Source organism: Lepisma saccharinum, chromosome 27, assembly GCF_977018435.1.
Source record: "Lepisma saccharinum chromosome 27, izLepSacc3.1, whole genome shotgun sequence".
NCBI lineage: Eukaryota > Metazoa > Arthropoda > Insecta > Zygentoma > Lepismatidae > Lepisma > Lepisma saccharinum.
The window spans coordinates 56,103,038-56,127,459 of NC_139255.1; the positions used below are offsets into that span (position 1 = coordinate 56,103,038).

Below are 24,422 nucleotides of genomic sequence, written 5' to 3' on the forward strand. Positions count from 1 at the left end.
ACCGGGAACAGATTTACAAGTAAATATATATCTTCGTATGATGCTAAAATTAATGTTATTTTGTATTAAGTTTGCGAATCGTAGGACGAAAGCTCGAAAAGCTTTTAGCACACATTTTACATATTATAGTGGTATGAAATATATGTATGATATATGTTGCCCGGGTATTTATTTATCCTAATATTCTATTAGACAGAAATATAATGAATTCTAACTATAGTGTAAAATGAACTTGGAGTTGAATGGCATTAGGAGAGTCACTATTCATCTTAGCGACCCCGAAAACTATGGATTCCACACTAATATCGGTCGTTTTACATGTCACCCCTTCCCACCCCCACCCCTAGGGGTGCCAGGGGTATCTTACCTCAAAGTATTCTTTCCAGATTGCAAGTGATACGTGTACCAAGTTTGGTTGAAATCTCTCCAGTCGTTCGAGAGTTATCCCGGAACACACACACAAACGCATACATCCATCTTTATATATTTCATCTGTATTCTGTTCGATTTGTACCCTTTGTTTATTTTCAGTATGAGATTTTCAATATCCTCATGTTACTTCATGAAATATTGAAAGCAGTTTCACTCAATGTAAGTCTGTCTTTAGGGATAACAAGATGAGTTTCACTTTTCATCACTTAAAAGAAAGTTTCATAATCCACTGTTTTAGTAACAAAAATATAAAGCACACTTTGTATTTGAATTTTGCATTACAATTTCAATTGATGTCACAAAAGATTGAACACATGTTAATGTCAAACTATTGGAGGTTTCAGGACAATCAAAAACCTTAATATTCACAACACGTATGCAGAAATAGACTTAAAAGCCTAGTTCGGTAATCCAATATTTTGGCAGATTCCATTCCATAGCATTAGGAAGATTAATAAGTAATGTTTCATAACTCTCGATATCAAGTTGTGAGGTTCGATACCTAAAACGAGATACAGCTAGCAAAACGAGAGTACAGAAGATCTTGTCATGTCTTTCTTTATATTGCTGTTACTTTACGTCGCTTTTCTACCTCTTGGGTTGCTCGCGACGATGATGAATAATGATAACTACAAGGGCACACCAGGGTTCGAACCTAGGACCTCTGTGTTCGTAGCACGTTACGCTCTTGTTGAAATGCCAGTGTTCGGAAGGCTAGTTATATGCAAAATGATGTGTCTTCAATGCCTCTTAGCATCTTTCCTTACACCCTACCGTGGTGTAGCGGTTAGCACAGCCCGCTTAAGTGTCCCTTTATCACTCATCCTCATCGCAATTAGCCAAAATTGGTAGAAAAGCGATGTAAAATAAACCAAATCAACCCCACGGATGTTTCCATAAAAATGTCTCTTGCTGCTTCCGGTTGTGAAACAGGGAACAGTAGTCAGTCTTCTTTTTTTTTTTTTTATGGCTCACACCGCGTTTGCAGTTTCTAGCCAAAGTTGCTGAGTTCAGGTTCTATTGTTAATATCTATGTTCCAAACTGTTGCTGAATATCGTTCACTTTCTTCGAAACACTGATGTCGTCCTGTTCTTATGGTATAACAGTTTTGTGAGGTTATTAATTTAAATTGTAGTGTGAATCATCGAGGTTGTTTAAATAGTAAACCTATGCTTTCTAGCGAAACTATAAATAATCCAAATAACTACAGTGCGAGGTTCAGATATTAGTGTGCCTGTTGTAAGATTTTATATAGAGAATTTCGGTATTGTTGTCTTAAGGGACATTCAAAAAATAAATGATTAAGTGTTTGATTAGCTTCTCCGCATTGGCAGGAAGTTGATGGTACAATCTTGAAACGAGCCAAATGTTGATTTACTAATACATGACCTGTTCGCATTGATAATATAAAAAACAATCACTGCCCGAGGTACGTAGATTCATGTTTTGGTACCAAGGTCTATGATTTCTGACTTGAGCATGCCACTTATAGAATGTGGTATTTTGTAGCTACAGTAGTCAGTTCTTATCTGACTTGTTGAATGTGAATTATTACGTGACGTCACACGTGCAATTTCCTTTTAAAAAACCAGTAAACTCGATCAAGACGTCGCGAGCTTGCCAGCGAAAGGAAAAAGGATTCGAAAAACAATAATAATCAGATGTTTTGACTCACTTTAGAACAATAGAGTTTATTTGTAGAGGATGTGATGTCAGATGTCGTAAGCGATTGTTGATAAATGCCTGAAGGTGAATCTTACAGCGATTCGCAAATGCTGGAAACTAAATAAAAGGCAACATTTTGCACGTGCTGCCTTGTTTATATAAAACGGCTTCCTCCTCACCGAGGTGAGTTCATTCTCCTTCCGGTCGCAGAGCGGTTTTCGTTGTTGGGAGTTACCGTTCTGAGTTCGCTCTATACGCTCAGAGAAGCTCTGGATTCGAACCTGGGACTCCTTAGCTGCAAGACGTCAGTATTAGCTACAGGGGTGTAATGGGTGACCCAAATGCCAAACTCACTTCCACGTAGTACACCCTGGACTGCATTATGCAGACTAACGAGGCTCTGGTGTATGGACCCATGGCCTGTCTCTACGGGACATGCGTGTTGTCCATATGTGTTTGTGATTGCCCCTTCATATATTCATGTCGCAATTCATCCTCATCTTCGCAGTTAGCCAAAACTGGCAGAAACGCAAAGTAAAATAAATCAATCAACTATTAGTGACATACCATCGGGGAGCACCATTGTCTTGACAATAAGGCAATGGTAGACCCATTATCTCCAAAATGAAGCAACGGTAGACCCATTATCTTCAAAATGAAGCAACGGTAGACCCATTATCTCCAAAATGAAGCAACGGTAGACCCATTATCTTCAAAATGAAGCGACGGTAGACCCATTATCTTCAAAATGAAGCAACGGTAGACCCATTATCTTCAAAATGAAGCAACGGTAGACCCATTATCTCCAAAATGAAGCAACGGTAGACCCATTATCTTCAAAATGAAGCGACGGTAGACCCATTATCTTCAAAATGAAGCAACGGTAGACCCATTATCTTCAAAATGAAGCAACGGTAGACCCATTATCTCCAAAATGAAGCAACGGTAGACCCATTATCTTCAAAATGAAGCGACGGTAGACCCATTATCTTCAAAATGAAGCAACGGTAGACCCATTATCTTCAAAATGAAGCAACGGTAGACCCATTATCTCCAAAATGAAGCAACGGTAGACCCATTATCTTCAAAATGAAGCGACGGTAGACCCATTATCTTCAAAATGAAGCAACGGTAGACCCATTATCTCCAAAATGAAGCAACGGTAGACCCCTTATCTCCAAAATGAATCAACGGTGGACCCATTATCTCCAAAATGAAGCAACGGTAGACCCGTTATCTCCAAAATGAAGCAACGGTAGACCCGTTATCTCCAAAATGAAGCAACGGTAGACCCGTTATCTCCAAAATGAAGCAACGGTAGACCCGTTATCTCCAAAATAAAGCAACGGTAGACTCGTTATCTCCAAAATAAAGCAATGGTTGACTGGTTTTCTCCAAAATAAAGCAATGGTTGACTGGTTTTCTCCAAAATAAAGCAACGGTAGACTCGTTATCTCCAAAATAAAGCAATGGTTGACTGGTTTTCTCCAAAATTAAGCAATGGTGGACTCGTTTTCTCCAAAATTAAGCAATGGTAGACTTATTATCTCCAAAATAAAGCAATGGTAGACACGTCTTCTCCAAAATGAAGCAATGGTAGACTGATTACTACTCATCACTAACCTAACACTTTCGTGGAGTCTGTCCTGAAAATTATGCAAAATTCGAAGATTCTTTTTATTTTGCGTTAAAAATTCGATGTTATTACATAACATGTATTTTAATATTCCAATGTAAATCTTGAATATTTTAAAGCCAAATTATTGGTAAATTGCATATAATTCGGGTAAAATACACACTAATATTGATTAATATTTTTAATAACTTTTAGTTATTACAATTTTCAAGCATCAGTATCGACAGGAACCTTGATTTTGCTATCGAAACCTTGGGTTTCGTCTTACTAGAAGTGGAGGAATTCGTACGAAAATGGCTGCTTCATAGATAAAGCATGCGGTTTCCTGCGTTTCCAACAGAGAAATCTTTCCATTGACGGAAGACAGATCTTCGGCGCCTATTCTTCCATTCAGTTCATGATTCCCCTTTTCTCATTAACTGCCCCCCCCCCCCACTCTTTGTATACGCAATGCTCGTCCCTGTACGCACAGTTTCCGAGAAGTTATGCATGTTGCTTTCCATGTGGTCTTCCTGACGGTAAACAAACAAATGAGAAGCGATTGCGTTTCGATCTGCGATATTGTACACTGTAGAGACTTTACTTGAGAAATGACGGTTTAAAAACGTCAATTTTCGTTGCCATCGCGACCGTTTTTAACGTTCTAACGGGTCCGTTTCTCTACGCTTTCTCTCTCCAAATATTTTTCTCTTTCTCCTTCCTCTTTGTGTCTGTTTTTTCTAATTTTTTTCTGCTATACCCCTTACTTAACTTCTTTCTGTACTTTTATTTATTTATTTATTTTACCTAAAGTTTCAGATACAGTACTGAATGACCATTTTACACTGAAACAGTAACAGCAGGAAAAATAACAACAACAACAAAATAGAGTACAAGATGGCACTGAAAACAAATCAAAATTATACATATATCGTTAACAATTTTCTAAAACTTTGTTCTGGCAAGAATATGTCCACATTTGGAGGCAGGTTATTATATGAGTATCTTTGTATCATTTTTTCTATCCATTCTGTTCTGTCCTCTCTTTATCTTTGTATTTGTTTCTTTTTCAGTTTCTGTATCTACATTTCTGTTTTGTTTATTCGTCTCTCTCTCTTTTGTTTGTTTCTCCCTCTGTTTTTGTTTCTTTCTATCTCTCTTTGTTTTCTCTTTTAGTTTTTCTCCCTCTTTTTTGTTTCTCTTTGTCTCTCTTTTTGTTTTTCTTTCTATCTCTCTGTTTCTAATTTTTTGTTTCTTTCTCCCTCTCATTTTGTTTTTCTTTCTCTCTCTCATTTTGTTTTTCTTTCTCTCTCTCTCTTTTGTTTTGTTTTTCTCTCTTCCTAAGGGGTCCCGGGTTCGATACCCGGTGGAGGCACAAGTTGTTCGGATCCCACTTTAAACTGTAGGTCCAGTCCCGATTAGCCTTACTGTGCATAAAGTGGACTTAAAACACCAAATCAATCAATTCTCTCTTCCTCTTCCTATTTATTTCTTTATTTGTTTCTCTTCCTGTTTCATTCTCTTTGTTTCTTCCTCTCTATCTTTGTTTGTTTCTCTCTCTCTCTCTCCTGTCCCTTTATCGGTTTCCCTACCTCTCTCTTTTTCTCATTCTGCCTGTCTTCTATTTCTCTGTCCCTCTCTTCATCTGTAGCTTCTTTTCCATGTCTGTTTCTTGTTTATAATTTTCCACCGTTAAAATCGCACAAGGTTCAACTGCAAAATTAACCGGGACTGGGGAAACCTGTCATGGAGGCGCACTCGCTCATGCACCTTGCAGCAACCTGTCACATTAGAACCGGTTCTCGTGTTGTTCGCAGAGGAACGCGTGTCGCAGCCAAGAGTTGCATCCCATATGCATTTCTCGTTCTGCCCGCGGGGAGAATGACAGTGGGAACGCTTCCCAGAAAGTGGAACCGAAAACACAATGAAGTGGAGCGACGTCTGCAATTAATCGCAATGCAGAGGTCTCATTAGGGAGCGTCTCCCACGGGACCAGCCGGGGTAATCCTTTGCTCTCCTCCCATCTGGGCGGCGCTGGGACGTCTCCACACAATGGCCGTCGGGGAGGTAATACAAAGTATTCTGTTTCAATTGCACCCGTTTCGTACAGCGTTTTCCACTTAATTTCCAAATTGAAGCACTTCTCTCTTCATCTTTCTTTTACTGTGACGTCACCTTGAAAAAAATAGTGTGAAGCAACTCAACAGTTCAGCATTTAAAGCAAAGGAAATGCGATTGACAAGATTTCGTTGTCAGGAAGTATGTGCAGTGGGATCCATGAGTATTACCATGCAAATTGTCCATGACTATTTTCATTAATTTTTCTCTTCCATCCTGTGTGTTCTTAAGCGATGGATTTTTATGTGTGCTGGTGCAGAAGTTGTCAACTGCTTGTTTTGAGTTTTCTCGAAGCTCTTATTGGGTGCACGAACATGGTGATGGACAATTTGCACGGTACGCATGGAGGTCCAAATGATTGTTTTTCCAGGGGGGGCTGGGTACATCTTTCCCCATAATAGTATTATCCCCTCAAAAAACGTTTCTTCAGTTTGAATCTTCCAGGCATGGGCCGTGCCTCCCCCCCCCCCCCCCTTTTGATCCCTTTCGGACGTCGATGTATGTACGCTACTAGTTTTTCGAAAGCTGTTCGATTTGGGAAAGATGTACCTGGGAGGGGATCTGTCTTTAGGTACATCCAGCTGCTAAGTCACTAAAACTAAATGCTAAGAGCTCTCCTGCTAACCTAACAATTCCTAACCTACAATTCCGCTTAGTTCTAATAATGCATATATGGTTGGGATAGAAGGGCCAGCCAGATATAGGGCTGTCAGCAGATGGTTGTGCCTGAAGAACGATTCAGGGGGAATTCTTCCACTGGTTCCTAATTTTTGACACTTGGTGGAGGGGACTATGTGTATAAGTTATGTAGTAACCCCGTGTTTCAAAAGCTTTTGTTGTAATCCCCTCACTGGAAATTTTTCAAATACCTCACCGGCGGTGAATTTTACAAGCATTATTACCAGTGATGGACACAGGCCTTTCCCCAACAAACATGAAAAACTTATATTTTGATTTAATTTTTAAATCAAATTACTTTTGTATTTAATTTAATATTAATGACTAAAATATTTTTCGTTCTGTGAACCTGCCGACGTTCGTGGCAGAGTGGGTGAGTCGATTGATTGGTTTATGTTTATGAGAAGATGAGTGACGATTTGATGAAATTGAGCAAGGGACACTCGCAAAGAGCACCCATGCCGGGATTCGATCCGGGGACCCCCTGGCGTAGAAGTGCGCTGTGCGAACCACTCCTCCACGAAGGCCGGCGTAGTGGCTGATTATCCTTTCATTAATTTCATCATATCATTATGATTATACTCATCCTCATCTTTGCGATTAGCTACAAGTGGCGAAAGAGCGAAGTATACTCAATAAATCAATTTATTTTCCTGTTTTCTTTAATTTATTTTCTTACTCTATCGGTCTGCCTTTCTCCATTATTCTTTCTTCCATTTTGTTTCTATCGGTCTCTGTCTATTCCTATATTTTTTTCTATGGGTCTATTTCCATTTTTCTTTCTCTGCCAGCTTGTCTGTCTCATATTTCTTTCTTTATTGTCTGTCCATCCCCATTATTTTACCTCCTATTTGTTATGTCTTTCCTCCTTACTTTGGTTTTCTTTGTCTCCTCTCTCCCTTTTATCCATTATTTTTCTCCTATACCTCTTGCTTTTATTTGTCTCGTTCTATTTCTGTCTCCTGCCCCCCTCCCATGGCATGCTGAGATGTCACGGTCAGATATGTTAATCTTCGTCGCTCTCTTTGGCAAGCGAGAAAAAGTACCTTTTCATTCTTATTTACGATTTTGACCACTGTGTGGTGCCACAATCGCCGTGTCGATTACCTTTTGTTCATTGGCCGCCCGAGCGATAATGGCCATTGGCATGCGTTTCATTCCAGTCATCTTCTCACTCTCACCGACAGATGACACCACTGTTGATGGCTAAATGCCTTTATGGACCTATTGTTCTCTGCGCGCCCGTATCTTACGATTGACTGTCAATTGTATCGGATGATGAAGTCATCTGATTACGAGGATGGTTCATGAGTTACTTCGATGAGCTGCGGTGTTTAGCTATTTCTAATATCTTCTCTGAATGTGCGTTGCAGCCTTAAGATAAAGGGTTGTTTACAGATTCGATATCTTGTTCTGGTAACATTGGCTGTTGCGTAGTTTGTTGAATTATGAGGCAGAGAGCTGTGAAGATTTGTCCGATTAGACATTACGTCATCGTGAAAACGCATTAGAGAGATTCTCCCTTGTTTTGAGATGAGTTTATCAGCGTTTGTTCACTGTCGATCTGTAACAGCGGTGTCTAAATTAGAGGTAGAGTGTAATTGTTTTCGTACAGTGGCGCCAACGTGTATGGGCCTGTGGGGCGCGAGCCCCCCAATAATAATGATGATAATAATAATAATAATTATATTATTATTAGGAGCCCACCCAGCGTCGAATAACATGGGTACCTGGGGGAAACCCTGGGGGGTAAAGGCGGTCAGGGGCGTGATGCTGATCACATCACCCCCACTCACGACCGGATCAAGAAAGTGTGGGGCGTTACCCCCACACCCCCTATACGCCTTCATGGCGTGGTGCTATGCACAGGGGAACACTTTACCTTTTTTTTACCTTTTTTAATTATTATTAGGAGCCGCGGTGCGAACTTGGCGCCACTGTGCATGCCTAACTTTATTGAAGCGTCCAGTCTCTGTCCCTATAATATGACTTAATAATATTTGCGCGACCTTGCAACCAGCCAATAAGATAACGTTCTGGAGGACATGGAACCGGAAGTTTCCAGGACAACACAAAGATAGGAAACAACAGCGGTGACTTCTTAAAGGAACTGCTTGCCTTTCGTGACGTATAAATAAGGAATTTTGTTTTCGGTTTTGAAGAACTTTATGACTGTAGTACGGAAATTATCCTTGAACAATTCTTACGAGAATGACGGAAAAGGTGATTGGTTGGAGGGAGTATAATAGTAGTTTCCGGAAAATGGGAAGTGTGTGATTGGCTATATCGGAAGTGTTTTGCGTTGTTAATCAAAACAGGATATAGTTAGAAATCACGCGTGGATGTTTGAATATCTGACAAAGCGAAGGAAACAAAGTGAGATTAAGACAAAATAAACTGTAGTTGTTCGGATTATTTACAACCTTTATGCAAAATTGTTTGGTGTAGCGTTGGTAAACTTTCGTTTGTCTCGTTCTCTTCTCAAGTTTAGCCGGCCCCCGTGGCGCAGTGGTTAGCACATCGCGCTACGACTCCAGGGGTCCCAGTTTCCAATCCCGGCCTGGGCATGGATATTTGTGAGTGTCCATTCATAAACATCATCATATCACTCATCCTCACATTTCAAAAGTAACAGAGAAAGCGTTATAAAATAAACCCAATCAATCAATATATTGATTTGCATTACTTTACTTCGCTTTTCTGCCACTTTTGCCTAATCGCAAAGATGAGGATGATTGTGATAACATGGGATGGATCAAGGGACAATCACAAACATGAGGGACGACACAACGCGATCCCCACGGAGGATTTTACTGGCTGTTGGTCCAGGCGCCAGAGCCTCGTTAGTCTGCAAAATGCTGTCCAGGATGTACTACGTCGCGATTAGCCAGAAGTGACAGAAAGGTGGCAAGAATAAATTAAATCATCATCACATCACCATTCTTGGCCACTTCTCGAATTACCAATCACTGTCCCGTACTGTGTCTTGTCTCGATACAGTGACAGCGAATGACACAAAAATGTGCTAGGCATATATGAACTAAAAATACCATTTGTTTATGTTTTTCTTGTTTGCGCCCCCCTAGCTCCTTCAGTCGTCAATGTATCTGTCACAAATCAGGCCAGTCTTGAATCTCAATATAGTATAGTTAAATAGCTAGTTAAAACAAAACAAGAAAAATGTTCTACCTTGAACAGCACAGAAACCTATCTATAATTATTTATTGTCTAATTATAATTAAGCAATCACATAGTGAAGAAAGTTTGATAGGCGAAATTTTCACATACTTAGATCCAACCCACTGAAGATTGATTTCAAGTATAATACTTATCTCCCGTGTACCAGAGATAAATCTCCTTTGTAGCTGAAATCAATTGTTGCTGGGCAAGAATGATGCACCATCTCTTTCGATTAATTTTAAACAATGGATTTTTGTTGCTAATGCAGTAGCGTTCGAATGGTTAAGATAGAAGAGACGTTTGCATCTTTTCGTAAGTGGAAATAGTGAATTAGTGAAGAGAACACGAGCTTCTGTTTGATGGTAAGTGTTACTGAAAGGAATTGTGAATAGTTCTTTTAAATCATTGCTTTACTTGGCTAGTTAATCTTTAACTATGTAGATAGGTACACATAGTGAGGACATGCTCACTGAAACTGTACAGTTCTAATAATATTGTTTGCGGTGTTACACGAGGTTACCCTAGCGGTGGATCAATAAAAAATAGTGAATAGGCATTGGCTGATGAGATGTGACGTCAAGGGGAGATAAGTGAGTTTATAAGTAGAGGTTCACAGTGGCAATGCATTGAGAATAAATCATTTTTTTTTAGAGTTCGTTGTCCTAGATGAAAAATAAACATAGCCATGCATCCATAGGACCTATATGAAATTTACCGAGTACAAAATGTTCATACGTATTTGAAGTATACTGTGAGAATATTGCGTTTATTCTTGTCCATTTTATTCAAAGAAGGATAAATTGCACTAATTCTAACAGTATTAGCCAAGAAATTTCAATAACTCTCGGTTTTGCTTATTGAAAAAAACGAATGTCGAAATTTCACTTGTCAAAATTGTTTTAGTAATATGTGACTGCGATTACTTAGAGGTTATGTATTGTTTAATTTTAAAATGTTATTAGTTTGCTTTAATGCATTGTTTAAAATTGTCGTTTATACTATTTCGATGCTCGAAAAGACGAGTTGGTATATCAAGGCTTTCATTTGAAATGGGTTTGGTGCGGGACACACCAAGCTGCTAACGGTCACTAAAACTAATTGATACTAACCTAACAATTCCTAACCTACAATCCCACCTAGCTCTAATAATACATGTAGATTATGAGGGCAAGGTTTTAGTGACTGATAGAAGCTGAATGTAATAGGCGAGATCAAATATTGTCTCTGTGCCATCGCTACGAGAAACAGTTGTAAATGATCCGAATAAAATCAGTTTATTTCGTCGTAACAACATATTGAACTGTACAGGGTCAACGAAGTTAGTAATAAGTAGGGCTCGGATAGTTATGCACTAAAAAAACGCAAAATATGCATGCAAATATGCACTAAAAAAGTGTAAAATATGAACTTAAATATGCACTTTAAAAACGTGTTTAATTTATAAATGCTGTATATTACAAACTATGAAAGATTACATGCCAGGCAATGAATATGCATTATTCTGAATGCTCATTCGCTACACAGATATTTTTTCAATTAATATGGTTCTGCGTTAAATGAAACACAATACACTACAGATCAAGATCATGATTGCATTTGATAACAACATGTCTCAAATTTTCGAACTTTTCTGTTTTCAGCTAGAATAGTCTTTGTAAGATACAAGTGGACTGTATTTTAGAGGGCAACAAAGTCCGACACATCCACACGTTGTCCATTTGCGATAAGAAACTTACACGCGGCGTTGCCAGCTTAGTCGATTGTTGAGGTGAGAATGACGTACTTGCTACATTTCATACAATCCAGGAAAGAAGAAAGACAGAAAAGATAAAAAAGATAAGCGAGGAGATGAAAAATGCTCGGTGTTGGTTGTGGGTACAAAAATATGCACATCAACTTATTTTCATACAAATATGTACCTGCATATGAAATATGCATTTTTAGTTAAAAATCCTCAAATATGCATTTGCATATGCAATATGCATAATTATCCGAGCTCTGGTTATAAGGTGTGTTTTATACAGCGTATATTGATACACCTGTAGATTGAATTGTATCTTCTGCAAATATGATGTATAAAGAAACAAACTGCCGGAGCACTAATTGAGCGTACAATTGCTGGTTCGAAGGGGACGTGCAGTTGTGTCGTTTTTCCAACATCTAGTAGCGCTTTGTCAGTAACAATGGCAACAGAAGCTACCCCATGTCTTCGAGCACGGCCCACGGCAAGAAGGAAGACTGCTTTTAGATGCGAAACTCGTTTTATTATCGAGTGGTCTGTCTTCCTTCTCGAATGCCTCGAGCACCACATGTGGAAGGTTTTATGTACATGTCGGTCGCGTGCGTGGCAACATGCTACCAGAGTAAAAAGGAGATACTGGAAAATATAATTCTTTGTCTGATCCCGAAGGAAGTTCTGTGGATGAGCAAAAAACAGAAGCAGTGTTACCAGTTACAGCGCGGAAATTGTTTTTGCCTCGCGCCGAAACTTCCTATCTCCAGCGTACTTATTAATTGTCCCGTTACGAAAAGAAGAAAGCGATTTCGTTGGCAGTCGGCGTAGAATTCGCGGAAGACCCAAACAGCTTCAAACTAATCGATATTTTAACGGTAATGAGTGGAGAACAAGTATTTCTGATTGAAATCGAGTTTCAATTGTTGCCTGACAACTTCAGGCTCTGCTAACAAATTTTTATAAATTATGTCAAAGGAAAACATAGCAATGTAAAAATGTACAAGGGCAATTTTTGTAAACAAAACAAAAAAGCACGTACACTGGAAGATACAAAACTCTTTTCACGAGTGCCAAACTTTTTTTTTCAGTCAGTGCATACCGTCCCTTCGCCGTTGTTGTCCGGCTGCCTTTTCATTACGAGTAGAGTCCAGCGCAGATAATTCTGCCGTGCAATGCGCGACAGAACTAAAGAAGCAGTGTTGCTAATGGAGCAGATAGAAAAATCGCTGCGGTGCGCCGATGCACAGCTGTTACGTACAACAATAAAATTAGAGAATTCAGGTCTATCTAACGTTGAGTTTTAAACGTCATGCATTATACCAGGACTAGGATTAATATGTACTAACAAGTGACTATGTATGTAGTTACATACATATGGACTAAAAATTCGCAAAATATGAACTAACACATAAGTAAAATTACCAAAAATGCTGCAAAGAAGACTTCTTCATACGATTCCTTATTTGAGTGATTTCAAACAAAATAAAAAAATATATATATTATTTTTCATTGCATTAATGCACTGGTGGCGTTCTAACTTTTCACTCCCAAAACCCGTATACACTGGTATGGAACTGCAACGGCAGATAATAACATGCCAACGTGTTAAACCGCTACAATTGCACCATAACACTCCTCCTGAAGCAGTATTATTATTTCCTCTCTGAGATCGGCGACAGTCGGTTGCCTTTGTTGTACATTTACAAAGGATGCCGGCTTCCACAACAATAACAAGTACATATACTGCCACTAGACGATAAGCTGCGCGGCTTTTTCTTTTGTTATGAACCAGGGCCGGCGCTAGTCATTTTGCCTCTCTGGGAGGTGGCGGCAGATGCCGCTCTATTTCGACCCCCCCGGTCATTACGCAGCAACGGAAAATTGAAAATCAATATATTCCTAACTAAAACATCAAAATATAAAATAAATAATGAGACTTCTTATGCTATTTCAATACTATTCAGCGCAAAAGAATATCTCGCTCGATCACAGTTTTCAATAGGCTTATTTTTTTCTTCTCTTCAAATTTTGCCGCTCTGGGCGATGGGACGGTTCGCCCTCCCCTTCCGCCGGCCCTGCTATGAACTTGGTCACCCATCAAAGCATGGCAATTTTAACACAGAAAACAATATGTATCGCATTAAGCAGCAAAAATGACAGCCTCCTCTATGCAATTTCTACAAGAACACGTGCCGGAGCCAGAGTTGAAATGATGTTGGAGCCACATAATTTATTTATTTTGAATAATTCCAAAATTATGAAATATGAACAATTTGTTGCTGCTGTTCGCTGCTCTCTTGCCAAAATGCTTTATTGGGATGCTAACACCATGACTGGCTTCCTCCTTCATGAACTCGTGCACGTTGCTTAGAATTTCCCGAGCTTGGCTATGCAAGGTTTTTGATTTCAACTTCGACAGAACTGGAGGCATTATGGAATTTAACGTTCATCAGCAAACACACACTTTTACATAAACACACGCAATACACGCACACAACGTCAAACCGGTCAAATACTTAGTATAAAATAAAAATATGGTGCTTCCAATCCAACAAAACTCACCGCCACTTTACCTGCTTTCCCCTTCCGTGACAGAAATAGTGCTTCATTATTACAGTTGGCAACACTAGTTACTAGCTAGCCAATGAACATGCACTGCATAAAAGAAGCAACGACTACGCCGTGCTATATTGCCACATTGCCGTCCCTGCTGACCGGTGGGAACCGCGAGCTGGAGCGCTGTTCAATTGTTTTCAATGAAGTTTGCGCGAGTGTGTCCAGGAATGGAATGACAATATGGCAACAATAGCGAAGGTTTTCGAGCAGGGTAGAACACGTGATGCTAAGAGAGAGGGAGACGAAACGAAAATACGTTTCTACGCAACGGCAAATTTACGTGTGTGGCACTCTAAGCACCCCAATTGTTATAATCCCGTATTGTATCGCTACGCAAGGGACTTTCTTTCTGTTATATGGGTTACGTACTACTTTAAAAAAAAACTGAAATTATTTTGAATAGTTTTTTTCAAAGGTATTTGAAAAAAGCTGGAACAGTCATTTGTATGGCAAAATTATGACGTAGCAAGCAATGGCGACTCCAGCGCCAGTGGATATTCTACGCCCCTCCAAGATGGCGGAAGCTTGGGAAGGAAATTTCAGAGGAAATGTCCCTATCGTCCCTGTTTCCTCGGCGGCACTCCTTTTGTTGTGCCAATCGCATCTTTCGCAGTCTGGCGGTGCTGCGTAGATGCCCGTCATCCTTTTTCCCTCTATGAATCAACTTCCTCTATGGTGGAAAGACTCCCCCTCCCACGGCCACGTTAAAGTACAGGATTTCTTTAAGTTGTTGTTTCCTCTTTCATTCGCTGTTTAAAGGTGCCCAGTGGCGTTTCCAGGAGGCCTTCAAAGGAGCTAAGTCCCTCACTCGTTGGCAGCTTCTCTAGAAAATCGAATGTCGGGTATGTTAGAATGGAATAGAAAAAGTAATATCAAATTATTTTTATTGGTTACGGAGCGAGGTTCAGACTTAGGCTGCTCTACCACCTAACTCTGGAAATTAATGTTACAATATACCGGGTGGTCCAAAAGTCCCGGAACGGTCACATATCGTGACAAATACACATCGAATCGGAAAACGAAAAAATACGTGTTGAATAAGTGAAAGAAAGCTATTCAATGATATCACACTTGATTCCCCACCCCCCGCCCCCTGTAAAATTTTAAATGGAAACCCCCATTTTGTATTGTAGAATCAGAAAGAGGACTTCATTCCGAGTTCCACGTCAAGACCTTTCAACAGAGTATATGGAACGGGGAGTCTACGATCACATGCAGATTCGGAATCTGCAATCGCTTTTACTGTAGCTCAATTAGGGGCAGAGATACGTTTTTTTTTTTCGAAAATTTAAAATCGCCATATCTCCGTTCCTAATTGAGCTAGGAGGATGGTTGATAGCTCAGTGGACTCGGAATGAAGTCCTCTTTCCGATTCTACTATACAAAATGGGGTTTCCATTTAAAATTTTACAGTTGCCCGCGCCCCACCCCCAGGGTATTGTATGCTTCACCTCAGAGGCTAGGTGTTCCGCTGTCGGTCTCCAGCTCCCATATTTTGAAGATAGTTTGATGTGATTATGCGCGGTCAGTTCCCATTTGGAATTGTAAAATGTGTGTAATATTGTGTGTGTGGAAGAAAGTTACCTGCTGCCTTGTATATCTGTTTGCTGAAATGAATACACTTCAGCGGAAAGCAGCATAGTAGATATGAATTATTGATTGATAAAATAGAGGTACAACAATACAAAAGGTAAATTTCATTTATATTTCAAATAATTTTTAATTTTGAATGAAATTCTACAGCAAGAGAAGCTTCAAAGTGAATCCAAATTTTAATAAACGTATTCGAGAATTATTTGCTTGTATATCTCGTGAATGGTGTACGCTGACACTGAAGTTACTATTACTAGTGCACCAAAACAAAGCTAATTCGGGGTGTAAGGGTGACCCTTTCTACAGAACCCAAATGTCAACTCCCTTCCACGCAGTACACCCTGGACTGTGCTTTGCAGACTATCGAGACTCTGGAGTCTGGACTCTCGGCCAGTATAACTCTCTGTGAGGTTTGCGTTGTGTCGTCCCTGTATGTTCGCGGTCCAAGTTGCGTATTGTTTCATTTGAATACCGAATTTGAAACGTATTTAAATTGATAAGGAACAAAAGGTGCCGGGACCTAATTGAAACACTTTAATGATAAAAAGGTTATTTACGGTCCAGAACTCTTTCTGATTTACTCTTTACTCTCCCGGACCGGAATTGAACTTATTTACAATTCTTGGAGACCTTTAACAACTCTGCTTTAAATAGGAAGGGAAAAAAGTTTCCGGGACCGAATTGAAATATTTTATTGATAAAAGGGTTCTTTACGGTCCAGGACCCTTTCACTCTTACTGATTTCATCTCTCGAACCGGAATTTAACTTATTTACAATTCTTGGAGACCTTTAACAACTCTGCTTTAAATAGGAAGGGAAAAAAGTTTCCGGGACCGAATTGAAATATTTTATTGATAAAAGGGTTCTTTACGGTCCAGGACCCTTTCACTCTTACTGATTTCATCTCTCGAACCGGAATTGAATTTATTTACAATACCTACTTAAATAGGTACTTAAACCCTACTTTAAATAGGCCGAGTCAAGAGTATCCTATTTGTACATGAAGTAAACGTGAGAAAAACGAAGTCAAACCCAATGTCCCTTCAACAGTTTCATCAGCCAGGAAAAAAGCGACGTTAAATAAGAATAATTCAAACACAAAGGCGAGTAACGTGATGGCTGATGTACCAACCAAAAAAGTCTGTGTCCGTGTCGTGAAGCCAGCACCAGGAAGCTTAGCCTTTTCTTTGTCACAACCGCTGCCTTTTTTTGCCGCAAGATAATTGTCGTTAAGCCGAAAAGATGTATGTCGATGCTTCCTTCTTAATATTCCCGTCAGCCTTCAGAAAATCCCCAGCCGCGGCAACACTGAGGAGACCCACCTGCAGCTGCCACCCTTGGATCACCTGGCTAGCGTGATCGCATGGTGCTGCGGCTCCCATCTCCCGAGTCCTTGATCCGTTGTTATGGAGATTGGACGCCCGATTCTGAGGCTCCCGAACGTCGCCGGGGGAAGAAAAAACCTTTACGCGTGACATTTTAGTTTATCTGGTTGCCCCTGGCAACGAGATGTGGTCGGCCGGAGGGACGGGAAGCTGGGGATCTCTCTCTGGAGTTGTTCGGAGGCGTGGACGGCAAGAGGTGATCTCGGCGCGTAGGCTGGAGGAATCCGTCATCTTCGGTGAGTCACGAAAGTTCTAATTGTTCGACACTGAGGCGGTGTCGGTGTGCCTTTAGTGTATTTTTCGCCTGCTGACGCAACGCGGAGGCACTCCTCTGTAGGTGCTATCGGTGTTTCGTCTGTGTATCTTATCTCTCAGCGTCTTGTGGTTGTGACTTGCATCTGTTCTCGCGAGGGGCGGCGACCTTCTTGCCTCCTTGGAAGATGCTGTGTCCGTCGTGAATGGAAAGGTCTTCATTGTGACGTCTCTATTCATACTTTTCAAAATTTCAATTCTTATTTCTTTCGTCCGGACAATTTGGGATCGCGGACATGTTGCTATCTGTTTAGTTTCAAGTGAAAAGTCTCATAGACTACTGCAATCAAGCTTGGAGATGATCCCCAGTCTGACATGTGACTTACTCCTGGTCTTCACATGAAACTGACAAGACGGTTGTTGCAACTACGTTCAACTTCGTGTTTCACTGTTGCATTCGTGGCTGTTCTCTGTTCTTCTCTCTCTCTCTCTCTCTCTCTGTGATTTTTTCTTAATTTTTCAGTTTTTGTGTACAAATCAAATTACGTATTTATCACTTACAGTGAAATATGTATCTTGTCAGCATTCTGTTTCTGGACAGAACTTAATTCAACAAAAGTATTCTATAGAAGAAAGTATATACACATCTTTATTATCTTTTTCTTTTTCTGTGTGTGTGTGGGGGGGCAGGAGCGTATACTCTAGGCTAGCTAGGCTACCTGCGAAGCCTGAAGTCTAGAGAATAAAATACAGGAGGGAAATCTATCAGAAATTGTAAATAAAATTATTCATATCAGTGAAATGATGATGATGATTCTGGAGTTGGCAACCTGATTTCTTGTGAGTTGGCAACCTGATTTGTTGTGAGTTGGCAACCTGATTTGTTGTGAGTTGGCAACCTGATTTGTTGTGAGTTGGCAACCTGATTTCTTAGGAGTTGGCAACCTGATTTCTTAGGAGTTGGCAACCTGATTTCACGTGACGTTGTGAGATAGCCCAGATCTTGGACTCAGTATACGCCACTGGTGGGGGGGGGGAGAGACTTAAGATAGAGAAAAAAAAGAAACAGGAAGAATATATCTCTCTCTCGCTCTCGCAGATTTTTAAATCCCCCTGTTGATCTTAATGTCACGCTTCTTGAAATCTACCCGCGTTCTTAATGTTACTGGAGTAACGCTGGCCGCACTTTAGTAATAAGATTCCACAGTGATGTTGGCTCCGTTGCAAGGATGTATCAGCAGAGATTCGAACCCGTTTACCGCAGGGTGAACTGAGCGTGGTCCTCCTCTTGGGTGACCTCGAGCGGGAGTTTCTCGCCTCGGCCGTCAGACTGCGCTCATCATGGTCCGCGTGCTCAGCATCTTGGGAAAGCCCCAAGGTTGGGGACTCGTGACTCTGGAGCCATCCCGAAGACGCCAGTGGAAGGGGAACTCCAGCAATTAAGCAGGTGCCTCTGACGCCTAGCAGTTTGTACGTACCATTCCCTTGTTTTCGAGCACAGTTTGTCATTCTTCCCAGTATCTTGCAGTTCCCTTCATCTATAAAGCAAAGTTCGTTCATCACATCATCACTCAAGCTCATCTTCGCGATGAGCCAAAGTGGCAGAAAAGCGAAGTAAAATAAACCCAAAATTTGTCATTCAGGATTTTCTTCACTAGGGAACACGCGATACGTCGGACAAGGTATCGTGGCACAGAGAAATTCTCTTGTCCAATGTTTCTCGAGCCAAGTCCCGCTCGATATTTTATTTGCCTCGGCAAGGACACTCTTTTTGAAGAAACGCGGTCATATTCTAAAGTTTATAAAGTTAAATATACAGGGTGTTTCCGGGCTGATGATACAAACTTTCAGGGATGATGGAGAAGGGCACGTCTATCAATTTGAGACAAGGAACCCTGGTCCTGAAACGACTTATTCGAAAGTTACAAGTGAAAATCGGTGTATGAAGATGTAATACTTTTATTACCTGCAAAAGTTCCACAAGCTGCTACATTCACAACAGTTGTTCAAAGTGGCGTCCCCCAGCTTCGCTGCAGGCATTACATCGTCGCACGAAGTTCTGGCGTATCCGTTGGAACAACCCCGGAGTCGTTCGAACAATGTCACAGGCAGCGGCCAGGAGATCCTTTTCAGTCTCGACAGGTGTCTCGTACACAAGACTTTCCACATGACCCCACAAGAAGAAATCAAGTGCGGTCAGATCAGGTGACCGAGCTGGCCACGGAACAGCTTGTGAAACTTGTGCAGGTAATAAAAGTATTACATCTTCATACACCGATTTTCACTTGTAACTTTCGACTAAGTCGTTTCCGGACCATGGTTCCTTATCTCAAATTGATACAGGTGCTCTTCTCCATCATCCCTCAAAGTTTGTATCATCAGCCCGGAAACACCCTGTATTTACAATTTATTTTAGAGCATTGAAGATAATACTTATTGATTAGAGTGCAACAGGTGTGAAACGAATTTCGATTGCACATTTCTAATAGCTTCGAGACGTTGTAATGCCATCTTTTATTACATCGAGACTGTCACAAAATCCTGATAACGGATATTCTGATTTCAAATTATCCGATATCATTCCTAATCGAGACAGCATTTTTTCAGTGTTGGTTCTCTTGAACCGTTTAAAGTGAATTCTGAACAGATTTAACTCTTTGTGTAAAACCAAAAGGAAACAAATCCTTACTGAAATAGGGCAAGAGCCTTTGGAATCGGAGCAACGCCTCGGATGAATAACGGGGAATATCGGAGACGATGAGTCACGATCTCTCGTGTTGCGTTTTCAGAAAAGAACCTTATCGAGGCGCCAGCAACAAAGGAAGAAGCAGTTTCCGCGATTTGTGGGTGAAAGTGTTCTTGTGAAATGGTCTCTCGAGCGGTCGACGTAACAAGACCGCACAACCGTCTTCTCCTCGCGTTCTGGACAGGCCATCCTTTGGAAACCAGAACTCGACCTTTCAGGCTATGATTTGTAGGCACATCCACGCCTAACGACCTTCAACACCCTCTATAGAGGAAGCGTGGCACAGGCGATGGGTAGGGCTGGTATGTCGATCACAGAGCAATCGGTGACGCGAGTTTTATGGAAGAGTAAGTTCGCTATAAAATCTAAATAATTGTTTATCAGTATTTTATGTCAATGGTTATTTATGGTACATGCTTACTAACTGGAGAGGCCATATATATATACTTTCGAAAGGGAGGGGTTACGTATACTTTTTTAGCAATCAGTTTCATTTTTTGCTCTTTTTCTGCCTTTTTTTACGAATACAGGACCAAAGGAGGGTTATGACCCTCCACCAACCCCCCCCCCCCCCCCGGGCACGCCACTACAACCCGTGTTGTATTTTAAAATTTACCAGCAAGGAAGCAGGAGGATAGGATTATCCAGGCGCGAATGCACTGAGAAGAGCGATGGGGGCGATTGCCCCTCCCAAATGCGTACATTATATTAATCTATATTTTATTTGTATTTATATATGTTAGCTGTCCTCTATTTCATTGGTGTAAAGTTTTCAAATCTAAATTTAATAAATAAATAACGACCCTAATGCTTTATGTACATTTTTACATTTTTTGGCTCAATAGGGGTGACTTGATTCTAGAATAAAGGTTCTTGTTTCACCAATTTCAGTCGTATCTTCATATCGTTAAGTTCATCACGACAATGGAAAGATATAATAATGATGCAAGAAAATAATAAACAACCTTTATTTACCCGGGATTCGACCCCCCCCCCCAGTATCCCTATTTTCGCCCTGTTGAAGTTAATTCGTCACGGATTAGTACTATATAATCTTAAAACTATAAATATTATTTAAAATAGACTTCCGGGGGGATATCGCTCTCCCAAGTGTCATTGCAGGATTCGCCACTAACTTTCTCAAAGCATCCCCCTCGGGGTCAAAAGCTTGAGACCAGAGAAGGGAATTTCCTCTCACCAACCCCTTCAAATACCACCGCGTATGGAATTATGTCAGTTTTCAGCGATTGTAAGGGGTGAGCTTCTGGGAAGCCAGGAGGAAACAAACCTCTCTTCCACGTATCATCCTGTAACCAGGTGTGCCCATTCCCCCCCCCCCTAAGACCATTGCTTTACTGAAAACTTTATTTAATCTGCCCCCGAAATTCTTCACTTTCTTCTAAGGGAGGCTCGTAGCCAGAATTTTATTTCTGGGGGGCGCATCCCTTATCAGCAGCCACCATCTGAAGGCCAAAAGTGGGGGTTGGGGGCAGAAGCCCTCAAGTTTAATTTGTCAGTATTTTACAACTTATACAACGCGTTTAATCTTGCTAAGGAAGTAAAATTAATTGCACCATACACTATGTAAATTATATATTTGTAGGATTTCGGGGGCTCAGCCCACCCCCTGGCTGCGTGCCTTATCTAGTAGCAAAATTAACTTTGAACCAGCAAAAGCAAATTAATTGCTAAGGAAACATATTCTGACACGCCCATCTCAGCCCACATAGTGCCAATATGTAAACCTCTTTTGTATATATATTTGAGATCAATGCATACATGTTGAATTCCGTATTATTTTAAGGGAAAAAAATGCCCCACATACCCCCATTATGAAAACTGCATGCTCGCAGGCTAAGGAGGCTCTGGCGTCGCTACTCGAAGCCAGTAAGGAGCTCCCATCAATAAACACAGATTACAAACTCGAGCTATTTCAACCAGCAAGACACAGTCACGTATTTAAACCTCTGTGGAGATTTTCTTGCATGTATGGCGATTTTCGTCATCTGGTAGAATCACAGTTGTGACTGCGATTCAGGAAATCACAGCGACAAAATCACAAGTTGGAAAGGACTGAAGGCAAACTCGGGCGAGAGAAATTGGCGGCGTGGGAAGGGGTTGATGGAGGAGGAGCACTCGTAAGACTTCGCCGTCGCCATGGCAACGGTTTTCCCGGGGTATCAGTGAGTAACCAGCCTGCACGCAACGTGGACGCCGCTAGTCTGGCGCCTAACGGTCAACCATCGATCATGTAGCAGAGCCTCACATGTGCATAGTTTGGGGACGGAAGGATATAGAGTTGTAACAAAAAGTTCCTGTTTGTCTGAGAGAGGCGTTAATCTCAAATACTCCACTCACTCCCGATCCTCTCTCAAAGGCAGTGTTGCCAAACTTATTTCCCGAAAGGGAGCTAAATCGCACATAAACTGGAGCTAAAGTAATAAGGAACTACACTACATCTTGGGCGAGCAGATAACACCAATGTTGTTTCTGTGTTCGTGTCAAGTGTGTCCGTACACTTCATCGTTCACCATTCGTTCTCAATGTCGCGATCAGAGAAAGAAAACCGACGTAAAAAAGAGGAAAAATGCAAATACATTAGACGTGTGAGTGTTCACTAAGATACATGTTCTAACATGTGTTCTTTGGCGACGCTAGAATTTTTTGCAAGGGAAATCAGGCTGCTGTTATAAAATAAAATAGCAGAAATAATAATAATAAAAAATATAAGTGATTTTATTGCCCATGTATTATTATCTCCTTCAGGAAACACTTTTACCCGATGTGATGAGTGAATATCCAGAAAAATGAAACGCTTTACCGTTACTCAGCTTCCAAAAGTAATCCCTTGTCGTTACTTACCGTTACTTTGCTTCCAAAGGTAACACCTTACCGTTACTTACCGTTAATTTGCTGCCAAAGGTAACTCCTTACAGTTAATTTGCTTCCAAAAGTAACACCTTACCGTTAATTTGCTTCCAAAAGTAACACCTTACCGTTACTTACCGTTAATTTGCTTCCAAAAGTAACACCTTACCGTTACCGTTAATTTGCTTCCAAAAGTAACACCTTACCGTTACTTGCCGTTAATTTCCTTCCAAAAGTATCACCTTACCGATACTTACCGTTACCGTTAATTTGCTTCCAAAAGTATCGCGGTTACGTTACCTTGTTATACAATAAGGACATTTAACCGTTTGCACAAGTATGAAGTCTGTTCTCTGTAGCGAATGTTTACCAGTGTAACTTAACATGCACAAGTTGAAAAGAACGCAAAAAAGCATGTTTCGTCCTGGCAAATACATCCTGCAGTACCGAATTCATCAAGGTAACACAAGAAAAATCACAAAGTACGTTACAAATACTCATGTAATTACGGTAGCATATAGAGGAAAAGGTCTAAATATGGGCCCCCTTTTTATTTTGTAATTTTCTGAGGAAAAAATTAATATATCAAGCACCTGCCTTTAAAATGCATATATATGAAATATATAGGCCTACTTAAATGTAATAGCATGCTAAAGTATAGGTCTCCATTTTTTTAAAAAAAATAAAAAGCAATTTCCAAAAAATGGTAAAATGATATTTCAAAATTGTGGTCTAAATATGGGCTACTAGTGGCAATATCACAAAAAGCAATTATTTTTTTTTTTTAAAAAAACTAATTTATCGCTAAAACATTATAAAATTCATATTTATGAATAATGAATATCATGCGGAATGGGATAAATCGATATTAAGAAAAACATCCAAAGATTTGTTGAAAATGTGATCTCAGCATTAGACCTCATGTCATAGCCCATATTTAGACCATCACGCTATTTTTCTTCTTCAATTTATTTTCGCTCTCTGTGGTACATATTTCACAAACAAATCATGGCATTATAAAAGCTCACATTTGTTTTATGTACCGCTAATATCATATCATAACCTATACAAAGCAGATGAGAATTCAGAAAACGCTGAGTTAAAACATACCTTCAAAAGTTTTCGGAGGTCGAAATTCTATAACAGCGTCCAAGGCCGAAACTAACCACCACTTTCTCTTGGGAATTGGCGCCGCAACCTTTGTCCTTGACAGATAACCAGTTCCAATAGCCTCTGCCAGGCTGCAGCACCTGGCAGCGCTGATAACTCCAAAACCCATATTTAAGCCTTCGCCCATATTTAGACCTTCTCCTCTAACGTATTAGTAACTTTACTTGGGTTACGTTGCTCCCCAACCAGGCAACCATGCTGAAAGGGCTACATTGTTCCTCACAGAGACAGGAAAATCTTCTTAGAAGATTGATTGATTTGCTTTATTTTACTTCGCTTCTTGTGCCACTTTTGGCTAATTTGCGAAGATGGGGATGAGTGATGAATGGACACTCACAAACATCCATGCCCAGGCCAGGATTCGTAC

General features: G+C 40.5%; 1 protein-coding gene across 4 annotated transcripts in view; it reads left to right on the top strand.

Annotated features, from left to right (window-relative positions):
- peb (zinc finger protein pebbled) overlaps positions 1-24,422 on the top strand; it is a 225,815-nt gene that overhangs the window by 175,314 nt on the left and 26,079 nt on the right. The window contains exon 1 of one of the 4 annotated variants that reach the window (XM_083113393.1): positions 9,961-10,051. The exons of 2 other annotated variants lie outside the window; for them this stretch is intronic. In XM_083113393.1, the coding sequence (XP_082969519.1) occupies positions 10,049-10,051 (3 nt within the window). In that variant the 5' untranslated portion in view covers positions 9,961-10,048. Of the gene's footprint in view, positions 1-9,960; positions 10,052-17,212; positions 17,256-24,422 lie in introns of those variants that run through there. One more of the 4 variants, XM_083113395.1, reaches the window with a different exon arrangement.